This window comes from Haliotis cracherodii, unplaced genomic scaffold, assembly GCF_022045235.1.
Source record: "Haliotis cracherodii isolate W230 unplaced genomic scaffold, xgHalCrac1.p SCAF_4, whole genome shotgun sequence".
Taxonomy (NCBI): Eukaryota; Metazoa; Mollusca; class Gastropoda; order Lepetellida; family Haliotidae; genus Haliotis; species Haliotis cracherodii.
In genome coordinates this window covers 31,364,918-31,379,329 of record NW_027266297.1, presented here as the reverse complement: position 1 = coordinate 31,379,329, position 14,412 = coordinate 31,364,918, and the positions used below count along the sequence as shown (strand labels likewise).

Genomic DNA, 14,412 nt, shown 5'->3' with positions numbered 1-14,412 from the left:
CTAGTCTCTCCAAGTTTCAGATACCAAGGGAATACCAGACAAGAGATAAAGTTAATTTAAGTTGATAGAGCCTGTGCTCCTTATAGAGGAAATATGGTAGGTCTGAGGTGGCAGGGTGGCCCAGTAGCCATGACCTCATTACACCAAAAATCTGGGTTTGGTTCTCATTTAATATGTGATGTCTTTATCTGTTGTTCCCAACTGGGATATTATGAAATATTGCTCTGAGCATTGTAAAAACACTCCATCTCATGTCATGTCCAGACGGGGCGGTCGGATAGCCTAGTGGTTAAAGCATTCGCTCATCACGCCAAAGACCCGGGTTCGATTCCCGACATGGGTTCAATGTGTGAAGCCCATTTCTGGTGTCCCCCGCCGTGTGTTGCTGGTATATTGCTGGAATATTGCTAAAAGCGGTGTAAAACCAAACTCACTCACTCACTCATGTCCAGACACTTGCTGATAGACACCAAATATATGTCAAATATGATTGAAACTGTAGTTCAGTTTCATATTCTACAAAATGCATGCAAATACATGTGGATTCTGAGACCTGAAAATAACTTGGCAACTTTTCTGTATGTTATTTCTCTTCTTTTGTGATGTTAGCAACATGATCAATACAACTGTGTATTGATATGTAAATTCCTGCTTAGTCACTGCCTGTCAGCTTAATGTGGGACTTTGATGAAACCCAGGACCAAGGGTACCGGTATATATGCGAGGTTACGTGAAATGGGTTTTAACATCATGTCCAAGATTATTCCACTTCTGTTGTATACTGACTCCCATCCAACCAGTCCTTGTTATTGCCCCTTGATGCCGGCACCAGGCAGGGTAACAAAAAGTACCATCGATAAACATCATTTGGTATGACGCGGCCAGGGATCACAACCCAAGACCTTCTGCTCTACCACTAGACCAACGTAGAACCATAATAAGGAAATACCCATGACCCAATGTTTCTTGCAGGCTAAGGGACACAACTCTGGACAGCAAGTAGTGGTACCTTAGACACCACTCATGCCTCCCAAATACTTAGACATTATCACCAATGAGTGAGTGAGTGAGTGAGTTACAGTTTAACGTCACATCGGCAATATTTCAACCATATCATGACGATTATCACCAATGATCACCATAAGGAGACAACAGAAAACACTGAACAAGGTATTAAGGTACAAATCATTGCTGGCTGTAAATTTGTTGTTTACACCTCACTCAGCTATGTTCTAGCTATATGATGGCGGTTTGTAAATAATCGGGTCTGGACTTGATAATCCAGTGATTGATCTCATGAGCATCGATCTACACAATTGGGATACGATGACATGCAACCAAATCAGAGAGGCTGACCACCCAATCCTGTTAGTCAACTCTTTGGACCAGCAAGGTTTGCTTGAGACCTATTCTAGCAGGGATCTTCAGAGTCATGGCTGTAAGTGAGTGAGTGAGTTGGGTTTAACACCATTACAGTTATATCGTGGCGTGTCAGCTTAATGTGGGAGGAAAGCCTGAAGTGATGAAGGTCTCAGACGTTTACCGCTTCGGTGAAACCCACGACCACGGGTATGGTGCTGACAAATCTAGAAACATATTTGGGGCGAACCGGGATTCGAACCCACAATCATAGGTTTCTGGCGTGCCCAAGGGACGCAACTCTGCACAGCGAATCGTGGCGCCTTAGACGACTGGGCCACCCGTGCCCACTGGCTGTAGCGGTGAATAGGTGATGACCTATGGGATTGTCATAGTATGGAGCACCCTAATCAGAATAGATCAGAAGCACCCAACTGCTGGTCATACGAGTCCACCAAACAGGATCCAGTAGTCAGACTCTGTGAGTCTCGTGACGTTTCCATAGCCTGGATCCTGGACATGTTTTCAGTCAGTGGTTTGCCTGGTTCAGCCTTTGTTGTTTGTTTATTGTCAAACGCCGCACTCAGCTATATGACAGCGGTCTGTATATTGCATCTGGACCAGACAATCAAGTGATGGACATCATGAGCATCGATACACACAGTTGGGATAAAATGACATGCGCCAACCAAGCCAGCGAGCCTGACCACCCGATCCACTGGTTGACCCTTCCAAGGTTCAGTCTATGAAATAGTTGGCATGAATATTGTGCAGTTGTGTTCAACACCATTCACTCATAAATGTTGTACTGCAAAATGATAATCTCAAACTTTTGATTTTAATCAAATTATGTAACAATTCTCATGGGAACTAATTTAAATCTGAAAGTCTTTGTGGGCATGGCCTCTGAGCATGAAAAATATAGCTGGTATTTTTCCCCCATCAGTAATGTTACATAGTTCCAGAACTACCTGAGCTCAGCCACTTTTAGCAACAATCAAACAATATCACAGCTGGGTACATAAGAAATGGTCTTTATAGAGTGAGTGAGTGAGTTGGGTTTAACACCGCTTTGAACAGTATTCCAGTCATATAACCATGTGTCAGCTTGATGTGCGAGGAAAGCCGGAAGTGATGCAAGGCTAAGACATTTACCAGTTTGGCGGAACCCATGAGCATAGAATCGACGCTGACAAACCTAGAAACATTATCGGGGCAACTGGGATTCGAACCACTATTCGATTAGTGGCGTGCCCAAGGGACACAACTCTGTAAAGCGAATTGTGGCGCCTTAGACAACTGGGCCACCTGTATCCCCAGGCTTCATATTGTGTACTGACGTGGGAAATCCAACCCATGTTCTCTAATTTGACAACCATGTGCTACAACCCTACATGAAATAAAAAACAAAAGGCAATTTCAAATTTATGATTTTATTGACATTTACAGTTTCAGTAGATGACATATCTACAACCTTCATTTTCTACATCAAATTTTGAATTTACATCATTAAAACCTTTTTACTAAAACATCATTCATCACAATGAATCATTGATATGCTGAGACACTACACTAACATTGCACACAGACCTCTCAGCAAGATGTATGTGGACAACAGCCAGACAGACACAAAGAAGCTGTAGAAAGATTGTGTGATGAGTAAAAGGCTCACAGGAAAACCTAAACAACACAGAGAACAGAGAAAGCATGCTAACACTGAGATACGCTGCACTGGGAGTCTTAACAGTAGTTTGTGTGTTTTCAAACAGAATACTCATCAGCTTTTCATACGGTTCTTGCCCTTGAATGGTGATTGCATTGAAACTGAATAATTGTGGAGTTAACAAGGCTTCACTATGTATATCATTCCCAAGATCCTGAGCTGATGTGATGCTGTGGCTTTGGAGAAGGAATGCTGACAGCCTGCATGACAAGTGATCATGACAAACCTGCATGACAAGCCATCATGACAAACCTGCATGACAAGCCATCATGACAAACCTGCATGACAAGCCATCATGACAAACCTGCATGACAAGCCATCATGCCAAACCTGCATGACAAGCCATCATGACAAACCTGCATGCCAAGCCATCATGACAAACCTGCATGCCAAACCTGCATGACAAGCCATCATGACAAACCTGCATGACAAGCCATCATGACAAACCTGCATGACAAGCCATCATGATAAACCTACATGACAAGCCATCATGACAAACCTGCATGACAAGCCATCATGACAAATCTGCATGACAATCCAGTGGACATCTGCCTTACACCAGAAACGCCATAAATAAACCCGACAGATGACCACTAACCACCTAGTCTGGCTCTCACGGAGTCAGCCATTATCCACTGATTGAGTTTTCCTGTTCTTAACAGTATCCCCATGTTGTAGTAGAATGTGAACGGATGCAGGTCGTAGATGATTACTACGTGGGTGGAGTCAGTAATGGGCATGATTAACCAAGGATCATAATCAGGCTGAATCTGGGAATAAAACTGTCGGCCAGAAATGACGTGACCCCCATGTCCTCCTCTAATCTCACAATACATACAGGACATTTAATAACAATCAAAAGTAGTTTTTGCAACAGTAATACTGTTTAAAGTCTTTAAGTTTTAACACACAATACACTGACTAGACTTATCTTGTTTGTTTGACACAGAGATTTGTTAAAGACTCACAAGTGCAAGGAACTCAATATCTACCGCCCATATAATATCAAAGAATGAAGTTTTTAGATGGTACCTCTTCTAATATACGGAATCGGAAAATGTCCAGCCTAGTCTAAATCCCATAAAAGAGGACCTCTCATGGAACTACATTTATATTGAGAGATGATGTACCATAGTCAACATAATAAGCACTCTGGGTTTTCAATCACATGGAGTATGTAGAAGACATGGGGGGTTTTACGGACATTCCAGTCTGCTAACAAATGTCTTCAAATTTATGATCCATTTTATCATTTACTGTACACAATTCCTTTACTGACTCAGACCCTATTGAATGATCAGCAGGAGTGCTAAATATGTCAATTACGGTATTCACATTTAGTGCCTGGGCCTCATTCTACATAGAAAACCAGACATTACAATCCACACATAACTCTCACAGAAGTACGACAGTCACAACTAAGAGGTCACGATGTAGAACAAAGCCCAGGATATGTGTCCACATGACGGCCATTACAGACACTTGTTACATATGCTGCTACTATTTCATTAGAGTTTGTGATCTACCACTAAACTGTAGTGCGTCGTCATAAAACCAGACTCAGGCACAGACCCGTTCCCAGGTCGGATCTCGGTCTCAAAATATACTACGAAATGTTAAGGACCACTCTCTTCTTTCATATTACTATAGTTCATTTGTCATCCAATGGGAATAATCTGCACATGCCATATTAACAACAGTAATATGAAAGAATCGGTGATCCTTTACTTCTTTTGAGTAGTATAGTTCTAAAACCCCAATCCATGAACTGAGATTGATTTAGTGAAGGTGTCCAAATCGGTACTGAAACAAAGATGCTGAAAGAGGTCAAGTCTTGTGGACCCTACCTTCCACGTTGTTTCGTGCAGATAGATTCATCAACAATTATCACAGAACACATGGTGCTACTACTGGATTCCGCTTGAGCATGGAAAGTAGTCGTGGAGGAGGATCTAAAAGAAGAACTTCCAGACTATTCACCCTATTCTCACAACTACTGCATGCAGCTTTGTCACAATGTATGTGAAGAATTACAAGGCTGCTCACCAGCCCATTATGACAGAAATCACAGCATAATTAATGAATACAATTCAAACCACTATACTTTCATAGTGTGTGCAGTACTGTCCTCAGAGACCTAGTCCACATCCACCACTGCACTACAACTAATGACTCTCAGAATACCCAGAGAAACTTCTGTAAGCCTCTGGACAGCCAAATCCTAAAATGACCAGGTCTTCTTAAAAGGGTCAACTCACTGTCAGGTGGACCATCTCACATGACCGTTCAGGGCTTATTTACAACACTCTTAAAATGTCTGAATTAAAGTGAGTGAGTGAACTGGCTGTTGAACAGGAAGTCAGTTATCTCATGGCGTGGCATGGCATCTTAACATCAGACATCATGATCTGGCTTTAGATCCATCCCCCTTATGTACAGGAGTAGACAGTAGCAGCACTATGGCGACATTAGTGATGATACTGTGTGAGGGAATCGCTCCAGGTCGCCATTCCGGTACTAACAAGACACTGCCTAGGTCTTAGACACCTGCTTGTTAATGCGATGTTAAACTAATTATCAACTTGACCCTGTGTTTCAAACAACCATAGTTGGAACAAAATTGGGTTCCTCATAAAGTTTCATATTTTGTGTTACCATGGCAACCAGAAAAGACAGGAAAGCGTATTCACAGTGGCACTGAATGTTGCACTGACTGCTTTTTGTATAATGGTCAACACGAAATGACTATTTGTGACTAAAATTATGTGCATTTTACGTTTGATTTTGAAACTCCAATGTTACGTTCCCACTCACGAATGATTGACACTGTCCCTTTTCATCCCAATGCATTACTTCAAAACTATGCCAATTATTATCTGTGACATGAAGAGCATAATCGGGAAACATGTACATACAAGATAAAGGACATGGACATAAGTTACTTCTTCCTAGTTTCAGTGGACCTTTCAACAAAGTAATGATGCAAGTACAGATACAGGGTTGAAATTAATACAAGTCCACAAGTCCGAGACGCGTAAAATTCATAAAGGACCAGTGACATTTCCTTGCGGACTATCACTGTTCTATTAGGTAGATGGAAACTCTGTAGCAAATAAAATAGTGGAAATAAAAATCAATTTTCAACCCTGATTAATGACATAATGCCATGTCTAATGGGTGAGGGGTGAGGAGGAGGGGGTGAAGTGGGGGTGAGGGAGATAATTACAGGAATGACACTATTGAAGTGAAATCAATATTGATGTCTACAAATGATGAAATAAAAATCAACAAAGTACAGAGTCCTTTTCAATAACTGTACAATAAATATTTACAAACAACAGCATATATTATCTGTTAACTGCCATGGCTTTCACCACAACAGAGGTATTTCGTTAACTTGTTCCATGGTTCCATACACTCTAACTTTGCAGGTTGCGTCTCTCGACAATCGCAGATGGAAAGATGGTTGTGATACTGATGGAATGTCATTTTCAATTTCAGCCGTCTCTTCCGGACAGCCATGAAAACTGTGGTCCATGCTACACTACAGCTAGCATCATTGCCATAGATTTGTGGATAATGTCTGGCCGGAATTCTGTGTGCCCCACCCTGCAGCCCCAGCCTGGGGCATGCTTCCCATCTGTCCTGCCCCGCCCACTTTCATAGCAGCCATCTGTTGTTGCATCTGAAACAGTAGATTGAAGACCTAGTGAAAAGTGAATAGGACGCCAAACTGGTGCATACTGATAATTGGTTTCGTAGCAATTTTAATACATATAATATTAAGCAGAAATGCCTGGTCAAATATTGTTTAGGGGTCATTGACCCTACCACCGTCAGTCTGAGACACTGGAATAGCACTGATATTCTATAGGGAAATCAAAACCTGCCTTGTGATAAAGGACCTGTGAAGATTCCGGGGTAGAATAGGTCTTCAGCAACCCATGCTTGCCGTAGAAGGTGACTATGCTTGTCATAAAAGGCGACTAACGGGATCGGGTTGTCAGGCTCGCTGACTTGGTTGATGCATGTGATCGATCCCAATTGCGTGGATCGATGCTCATGATATTAATCACTGGATTGTCTAGTCCAGACTTGATTATTTACAGACCGCTGTCATATAGCTCGAATATTGCCGAGTGAGGCATTAAACAACCAACCAACCAACCTTTTGATGAGGGCAGCAATTTCTGGAAATTACAACTTTTAGTGTGTTGGATCAGCATCTCACATAGAAATTTATTTGTTTTCACACCACATTCAGCAATGTTTCAGCTGTATGCTGGCCGCTTGTAAATAAGGGAGTCTGGTCCACAGAATACAGTGATTGCTATTATAAGTGACAATCCACACCATTGGGGTATGAAGACACACAAGTCACCAAAGCCTGACCACTGATCCATCTGGATAACTTATCTGGGTTCAAACGATCACCCACCTGGTGTCCATTTCATCTGATCAGTGAGAGAACATTGTATTATGCAACATGCAACAATTTTCCAGCGATATCGCAACAAACTGTTAACAGAGAAATCTTGGCAAGGCAGAGTAGTGGACCCAGTCTCCAAGTTCACGCAGCCTATTTATCTGAGTCCTGCTCCACAATGCAACCTTAGTTGCTCAGATACTTACTAGATACCCTTTACGACAAACATGTTTTAAGGTTGTGTCTGATGACAAGCATGTGGGGACCCTTTCTGTCCTGGAAGCCCTTAAAGTGGAGCCCAAGGCACCGTTCCAGAAAGCGATCTTAGCGCTACGACTATCGTAAGCCAGTGTTAAAGTATGAGAGTTACGATCACCTTAGCGCTAAGATGGCTTTGTGGAACAGGGCCCTGTTCTGTTCTGTCCTGGAAATCCTTAAGTTGGGGTTTCATTCCATCCTGAATGTCCTTAAATTGGGGTTTTATTCTGTCCTGAAAGTCCTTAGATGAATCTTGTTCCGTCCTTTGGGTGGGATTTATTCAGTCTGGAAGACCTTAAATTGGGGTTTTATTCTGTCCTGAAAGTCCTTGGGTGAATCTTGTTCCGTCCTTTGGGTGGGATTTATTCAGTCTTGATGACCTTAAATTGGGGTCTCATTCGGTCCTGGAATCCCTTTAAGTGGATCTTGTCCTGTCCTCGAAGTCCATAAGGCGAGGTCTTGTTCTGGGTGCCGTTGTATAAAGAGATCTCAGTGCTAAGGTGATCGTAACTCCCATACCTCATAACAGTCGTAGTGCTAAGGTTGTTTACTACAAAGGCACTCTGTACTGGAAGTCCTTAAGGTGGGTCTTATCATGTCCTTGAAGTCGTTGAGTATGAGTTGTATTCTTTCCCCGAAGCCCTTAAGGATGAATCTGAGTGAGCGAGTGAGTGAGTTGGGTTTCACGCCGCTTTTAACAGTATTCCAGTCATATCGCGGCGTATCAGCTTAATGTGGGAGGAAAGCCCGAAGTGATGAAGGTCTTAGACGTTTACCAGTTCGGTGAAACCCACGAGCACGGGTATGGTGCTGACAAACCTAGAAACATAATCGGGGCGAACCGGGATTCGAACCCACAATCATAGGTTTCTGGCGTGCCCAAGGGACGCAACTCTGCACAGCGAATCGCAGCACTTTAGACGACTGGGCCACCCGTGCCCCCAGGATGAATCTGATGACAAGCATATATATATATATCAGATGGGGTAGGAGGGGTGGGCACCCACCTGTTGGTACTGCATCTGCTGCATCTGTTGTTGTTGTTGTTGTTGTTGCTGCTGCTGCTGCTGGGGGAACATCTGCTGCTGTCCGCCCATCATCATGTTGCCCCCAGCCTGCTGCTGACCCCCCATCATCCCCCCTGGCATTGCCCCTCCCATCTGGCCCATCCCATACATGTGAGGCTGGAAAGAAAAAGAATCATAGAATTGACAGTATGTTATCATGAGAGAGGGTACAAAGTTCTCATTCATACAATTTTTCTCTCTATAACATGACAAGTATATGTTTGATTGATAATATGACTTCAAAAAAAGTTTTTTTGGTATTTTTGTTAATAAACCTATTTCAAGAGATTTTTAAAGAAAATAACCCCCAATTAACGTAGACAATTTCATATTTGTATTTATTTGTCTATCATTTTGCCTGTTGGTAATTTCACAAGGTTTATCAGTAAAACAAGAAATTTGGTCAATTTGAAAAATAATATATGTTGAGAAACTTCTATGAATGCATAAGCAATGAAAATATCCATGATAATGTCAAGCATCCTTCAAAACTGACAATTTTGAAATAACCTTTTCAAGTTTAATACAGTGTGTGTGTGCGTGTGTGTATAGAGTGCGTCTGCTTGCACTAGTCTGGTAGGGTAACATGTACCATTTTTTTACACGTTTTAGTGTCAGGGATAGAACGCTTTCTGGGAAGACACTCCATCCACTACACAAGGGAGGCAGACTCAGATGATGAATGAGTGAGTATGGTTTTACGCTGCTTTTAGCAATATTTCAGCCATATCACGGTGGGGGACACCAGAAACAGGATTCACATTGTACCCATGTTGGGAATTGAACCCAGGTCTTCAGCGTGACAAGCGAATGCTTTACCCACCGCCCCCTCAGATGATGAGAAGATGCAAAACAAACACTGCCCATAATATTACTGCCAGAACTCACCTGCTGCATTCCCATCATGCCTTGCTGATACTGCATGCCCTGCATGCCCTGTTGACCTGACATCGCCTGTTGACCTGGCATGGCACCACCATACATGCCCATGCTCTGCTGGGGCATGTACATGCCTCCTGGAATGTACAACACCCACCTCAATGAATGCTTGATTAATCCAACATCACAGAATCACATTCAAAAGTTAGACAACTGTTTGAGTTTTTATTATTAATTTAGCATTGCTGTCACTATGAAGGCCTGCCACTGAAAACTGAGTGTCTTTATTAGTGCTACAGTTTGTTTGTTGTTTTATGGCTCTCAGCAATATTCCAGCTATTTGGCAGCTGTCTGGAAATAACTGAGTCTGGAACAGACAATCCAGTGATTGACATCATAAGCATCCTCCTATTTCGATACAATGACATGCATCAACCAAGTCAGTAAGACTGACCAGCCAATCAATCCTGTTAGTTGCGATAAGCATGGGTTGCAGAAAACTAATTCTTCATGGGGAGAGTGAAAACAGATTGGAGGCCACATCTTGTGGCCATTTTGAGTATCCAATACCCATTTAGTGAGTGAGAGAGGTTTTCCAAAGCTGCTTTGAACATATTTTCAGTCATATCACTTTGCATCAGCTTTATGTGTAAGAAGAAACAAAAGTGATGCAGGTCTTGGACATTTACCAGTCCCGTGAAACAATGATCATGGGTATGGTACTGACAACCCAGAAACATCATCAGCGCGAATGGGATTCACACCCACAACCACTGGTTTCTGGCACATCTAAGGGACGCAACTCTGCACAGCAACTTAGAGTTCCTGAGTTGTGTCCCAAATCCCCTTCAGCTGTTAAGGACATAATGATTCTTTCATATTACTAGATTAACAGACGACAGATTAACTGCAGTAACATGAAAGAATCTGGACACCTTAATATTTTTGGAGTAGTATAGCATCAATGTGTTACATGAACTTATTCTTCATTAGACTTATGCAAGGTACAATAGTGGAGTTCATATCACAAACTAATTATGATTTATTCTAGTCAGCATGCATTTGATCTATCTATTTCGCATGGACAGAAAAGAAATGACATAATTTGATACCAAAGCAAGATCACCTCAAAAGTTAGCATGGAAAATGGGTTCAAGTCAGCTAACGTTATGACTCTACCCCAAACTATGATCTAAACTTGTTGCACAGAAAAAGATAGGAAATGATGTTATTCACATTAGACACAATTTTATGGATAACAACTTCTTTAACACTGTAAAAAGCGACGTTTCGGTATAGATCCTTATACCGTTGTCAAGCAAGACTCTCTTGTCAAGTCTTGCTTGACAACGGTATAAGGATCTATACCGAAACATCGCTTTTTACAGTATTAAAGAAGTTGTTATCCATAAAATTGTGTCTACTTTGTCATCCGTCAAATTCTAAGTAATGCCTATCAAACAAGTTATTCATATTGTTCTACAAAACGTTCTGCAGAATACACTGAAAATGTATAAAAAACAAGCAAAAGCCAGCCTAACTTGAAAGAACTTCAATTTGTAAAATCATGTCTTAGTTGGGCTAAGAAGTATGACATAACCTGGTTAGGCAGGGAAAGGTTTTGCTATACCGGTATATCCAAGCTGCACCAGTGCAGGCAAAACATTGCAAGTGCAGGTAACTGTTATTGCCAGGTTGCACCCAGTGCAGGTAACATTTTCCACCACAAGTTAACGGCAGCACTTTTCTTTCATAAAAGTGGAAAACTGAATTCTTTTTAGAACTGGCTGCAAATCTTTTAGAATCCAGGTAACAAAAGTTCATGAAATTGGTGAAATACACAGGTCTGACTGCAGTGAATTTGGTTTGGGTTTGGGAATGAGTGTGGGTTTGCCCACAACAACCAGATGAATCAAGTTAACATTTTAGTGTGTGGTGTGGTTGGCCGTATAGTGTGGTGCATGTAGTGCACCTGCGAGAGGAGTGAGTGTGTATGGTTTTACGCCACTTTTAGCAATATTCCAGCAATATCACGACGGGGGACACCAGAAATGAGAGAGGAAGTTCAGTCACAACTTGACCTTACATCTGATAACATAAGTGAAGCATACCTTTTACTGCCATTAATATATCTACTTCAAGTTGCAAATTGTGCATTTTCACATGCCTAAACGAGAACCCCACAGTTGCTGCTCTTATGCCCCATCCGTTGACAGCAATAAATAGTACAATACCTATAACATTATGCATTACAAATAGCCTTTCGTGTAAATGACATTTCTATAGATATTTGTATCAGATCAATATGTCTGACAAATACATGTACTGAGGCAAAGAGGCCTTGCATATTGAATAGAAACTCTCAGAGATATATGGCAACAATAGCATGCGTCAAGACCATCAGGCTGGTAAAGCCTTGCTCCCATAACCATAGTCTAAGCACAAAGACTGGAGTTTAGGTAACAGTTTCAAAAACAGATAAAGCCACAAGCCGATGATGGAGGGAACGTCTCCAAACAAACAGAAAATAAAATGTAAAATTAACATAAAAAGGTTGTAACCATGGTTACCATGAAAGGTAATAATCAGAGCTTCAGGCAGATTTTGAGTACCTGTGGGTAAAACAACCCATTAGCTAATATTACTGACTGGAAGTGTTGTTTGTTTGTTTGTTTATTGTCTAATGCCGCATTCAGCAATATTCCAGCTATATGACGGTCGTTTGTAATAATCAAGTCTGGACCAGACAATCCAGTGACTGACATCATGAGCATTGATCCATCCAATTGGGATACGATGACATGCATGAACTAAGTCAGCAAGCCTGACCACCTGATCCCGTTAGTCGCTTCTTACGACAAGCATAGTTGCCTTTTGCTGCAAGCATGGGTTGCGAAAGACCTATTCTACCCGGGATCTTCACAGGTATTGTCAGGACACCATAATCCTCAGACAAGAAAGATGTTGTATTGTTTCAGGGGTCTTTGACTGTGACCCTTGGCAATCTGAAGCTCTGTTTAACAGTGAAGAGTTCAAGATGATATCAGAACAAATGGAGAAGCACCAGAAGGCTCCAAGAGGGTCCCAAGGGAGGTAAGTCTGCATGCAAGAGGATCCAAAATGCACCAAACCCTTTTCCCAATTTGTAATTCTACCTGCATCATAGTAAAATAGCCCTTGTGGCATTAAACACATTTGAGGCTGGGTCATTGGCTGATGAAACATCTGTTGATTGGTGGGAATCTGACTACTTGACATCTGATTGGTCGACAGGTGCGGTGCTGATTGTATGGTCAGTTGTGAGGGTGTCGGCAGAAGGCCTGCTTGACTTGGAGTAAACTGCAGCAGATCGTCACTGCTTGGTGCAGACGTTGCTAACAAACAGGACAGCGGATAGAGTGGATTCACAAAAGAAGAAACCAGATAATCCAAACTAAGCTCAAAGCAAATTATGTTACATCCTTGACACCAGGTTGTTCGACACTTCACACCTACCTCTAGAACAAGACTAATGGTAACCTCTAATCACTTACAACCGTATAGCTCTTAACACAGTCGACTGTTCAAACATTAAATTATTTCACAGCACATCAAATCTGGGCATGTGTGTGGGTGTGTTTGTGGTTTAATGCTGCACTCAGCAATATTCCAGCTATATCACAGTAGCCAGTAAATAATCGAGTTGGGACAAGACAATTAAGGGATTGATATTGTGAGCAACAATCCACCCTGTCATGGTATTTTGACAACCAAGTCACTCAGTCTGACCACCCGATCCACTAAGTCGCCTGTCATACCTAGCATAAGTTTCTAGGTACCTATTCTAACCTGGAATTCCAACTGGGTCAAATCTAGGTGAGGGATGCAGCTCTTTCAAACATCTTAATTTGACCAGCATGCAAAACGAATTTTGTCGAGCCAAAATAATTATGTTGACATTATCATCATGATCATGTACATACACTCGAAATATAAGCCATCAGGCCCAAGTCTGGACTTATAGACAGAACAGAGGATTTCATTGTGAATGTTTGAAACTGGGTTGACAAAAATGAAAGAAAATGTAACAAATTTTACAAACATCAAGCAAGGAGTACAAACATAATGGTCTCATTCCTTACAATAAGATGAACTTCTGGGCCACGTTCCACAAAGCAATATTAGAGCTACGACTGGGGTAAGCCTATGTTAAATTATGGGAGTTACAGTTGTCTTAGCGCTAAGATCGCTTTGAGAGTGAGTATGGTTTTACGCTGCTTTTAGCAATATTCCAGCAATATCAGGCGGGAGACACCAGAAATACTAGGCTTCACACATTGTACCCATGTCATTAATCGAAGCCGGCGTGATGAGCAAACGCTTAAAATAGGCTACCCGACCACCTATAGATGACTTTGTGTAACGGACCATGGTCAGAACATATTGATAGTGATTGACGGTTACCAGTAGTCATATTCTAGGGTATTCTAGGTAGGTTTAAGGAGCATGAACTCTGGGCTCAAGAATATGTTGGTTAGTATCATTAGCACTGTTAGTGCAAAGAAAGCTGAACTTCATGTGAATTGTGCTATTCTGCACATGGTTAGTGATCAGTACTCAATATACACATAGATTACACATAGATTACACATATATGTACAGAATAGTTTAAGCAATTAGCAATAATGGATCACTGTTACAGTGTATGTATGCCAAAACTG

At 41.7% G+C, this 14,412-nt stretch overlaps 1 protein-coding gene across 3 annotated transcripts in view; it reads right to left on the bottom strand.

Moving 5' to 3' along the window:
* Window positions 1-2,810: 2,810 nt before the first annotated feature.
* The window catches only part of LOC139480563 (stromal membrane-associated protein 1-like), a 29,268-nt gene continuing 17,666 nt past the window's right edge, over window positions 2,811-14,412 (bottom strand). For 2 of the 3 annotated variants that reach the window (XM_071263703.1, XM_071263704.1), the window contains 4 exons: window positions 12,868-13,086; window positions 9,722-9,849; window positions 8,774-8,950; window positions 2,811-6,767 (listed from right to left, as the gene is read on the bottom strand). In XM_071263703.1, coding sequence (XP_071119804.1) covers window positions 6,639-6,767; window positions 8,774-8,950; window positions 9,722-9,849; window positions 12,868-13,086 — 653 coding nt within the window. In that variant the 3' untranslated portion in view covers window positions 2,811-6,638. The remainder of the gene's footprint in view (window positions 6,768-8,773; window positions 8,951-9,721; window positions 9,850-12,867; window positions 13,087-14,412) is intronic. The other variant, XM_071263705.1, reaches the window with a different exon arrangement.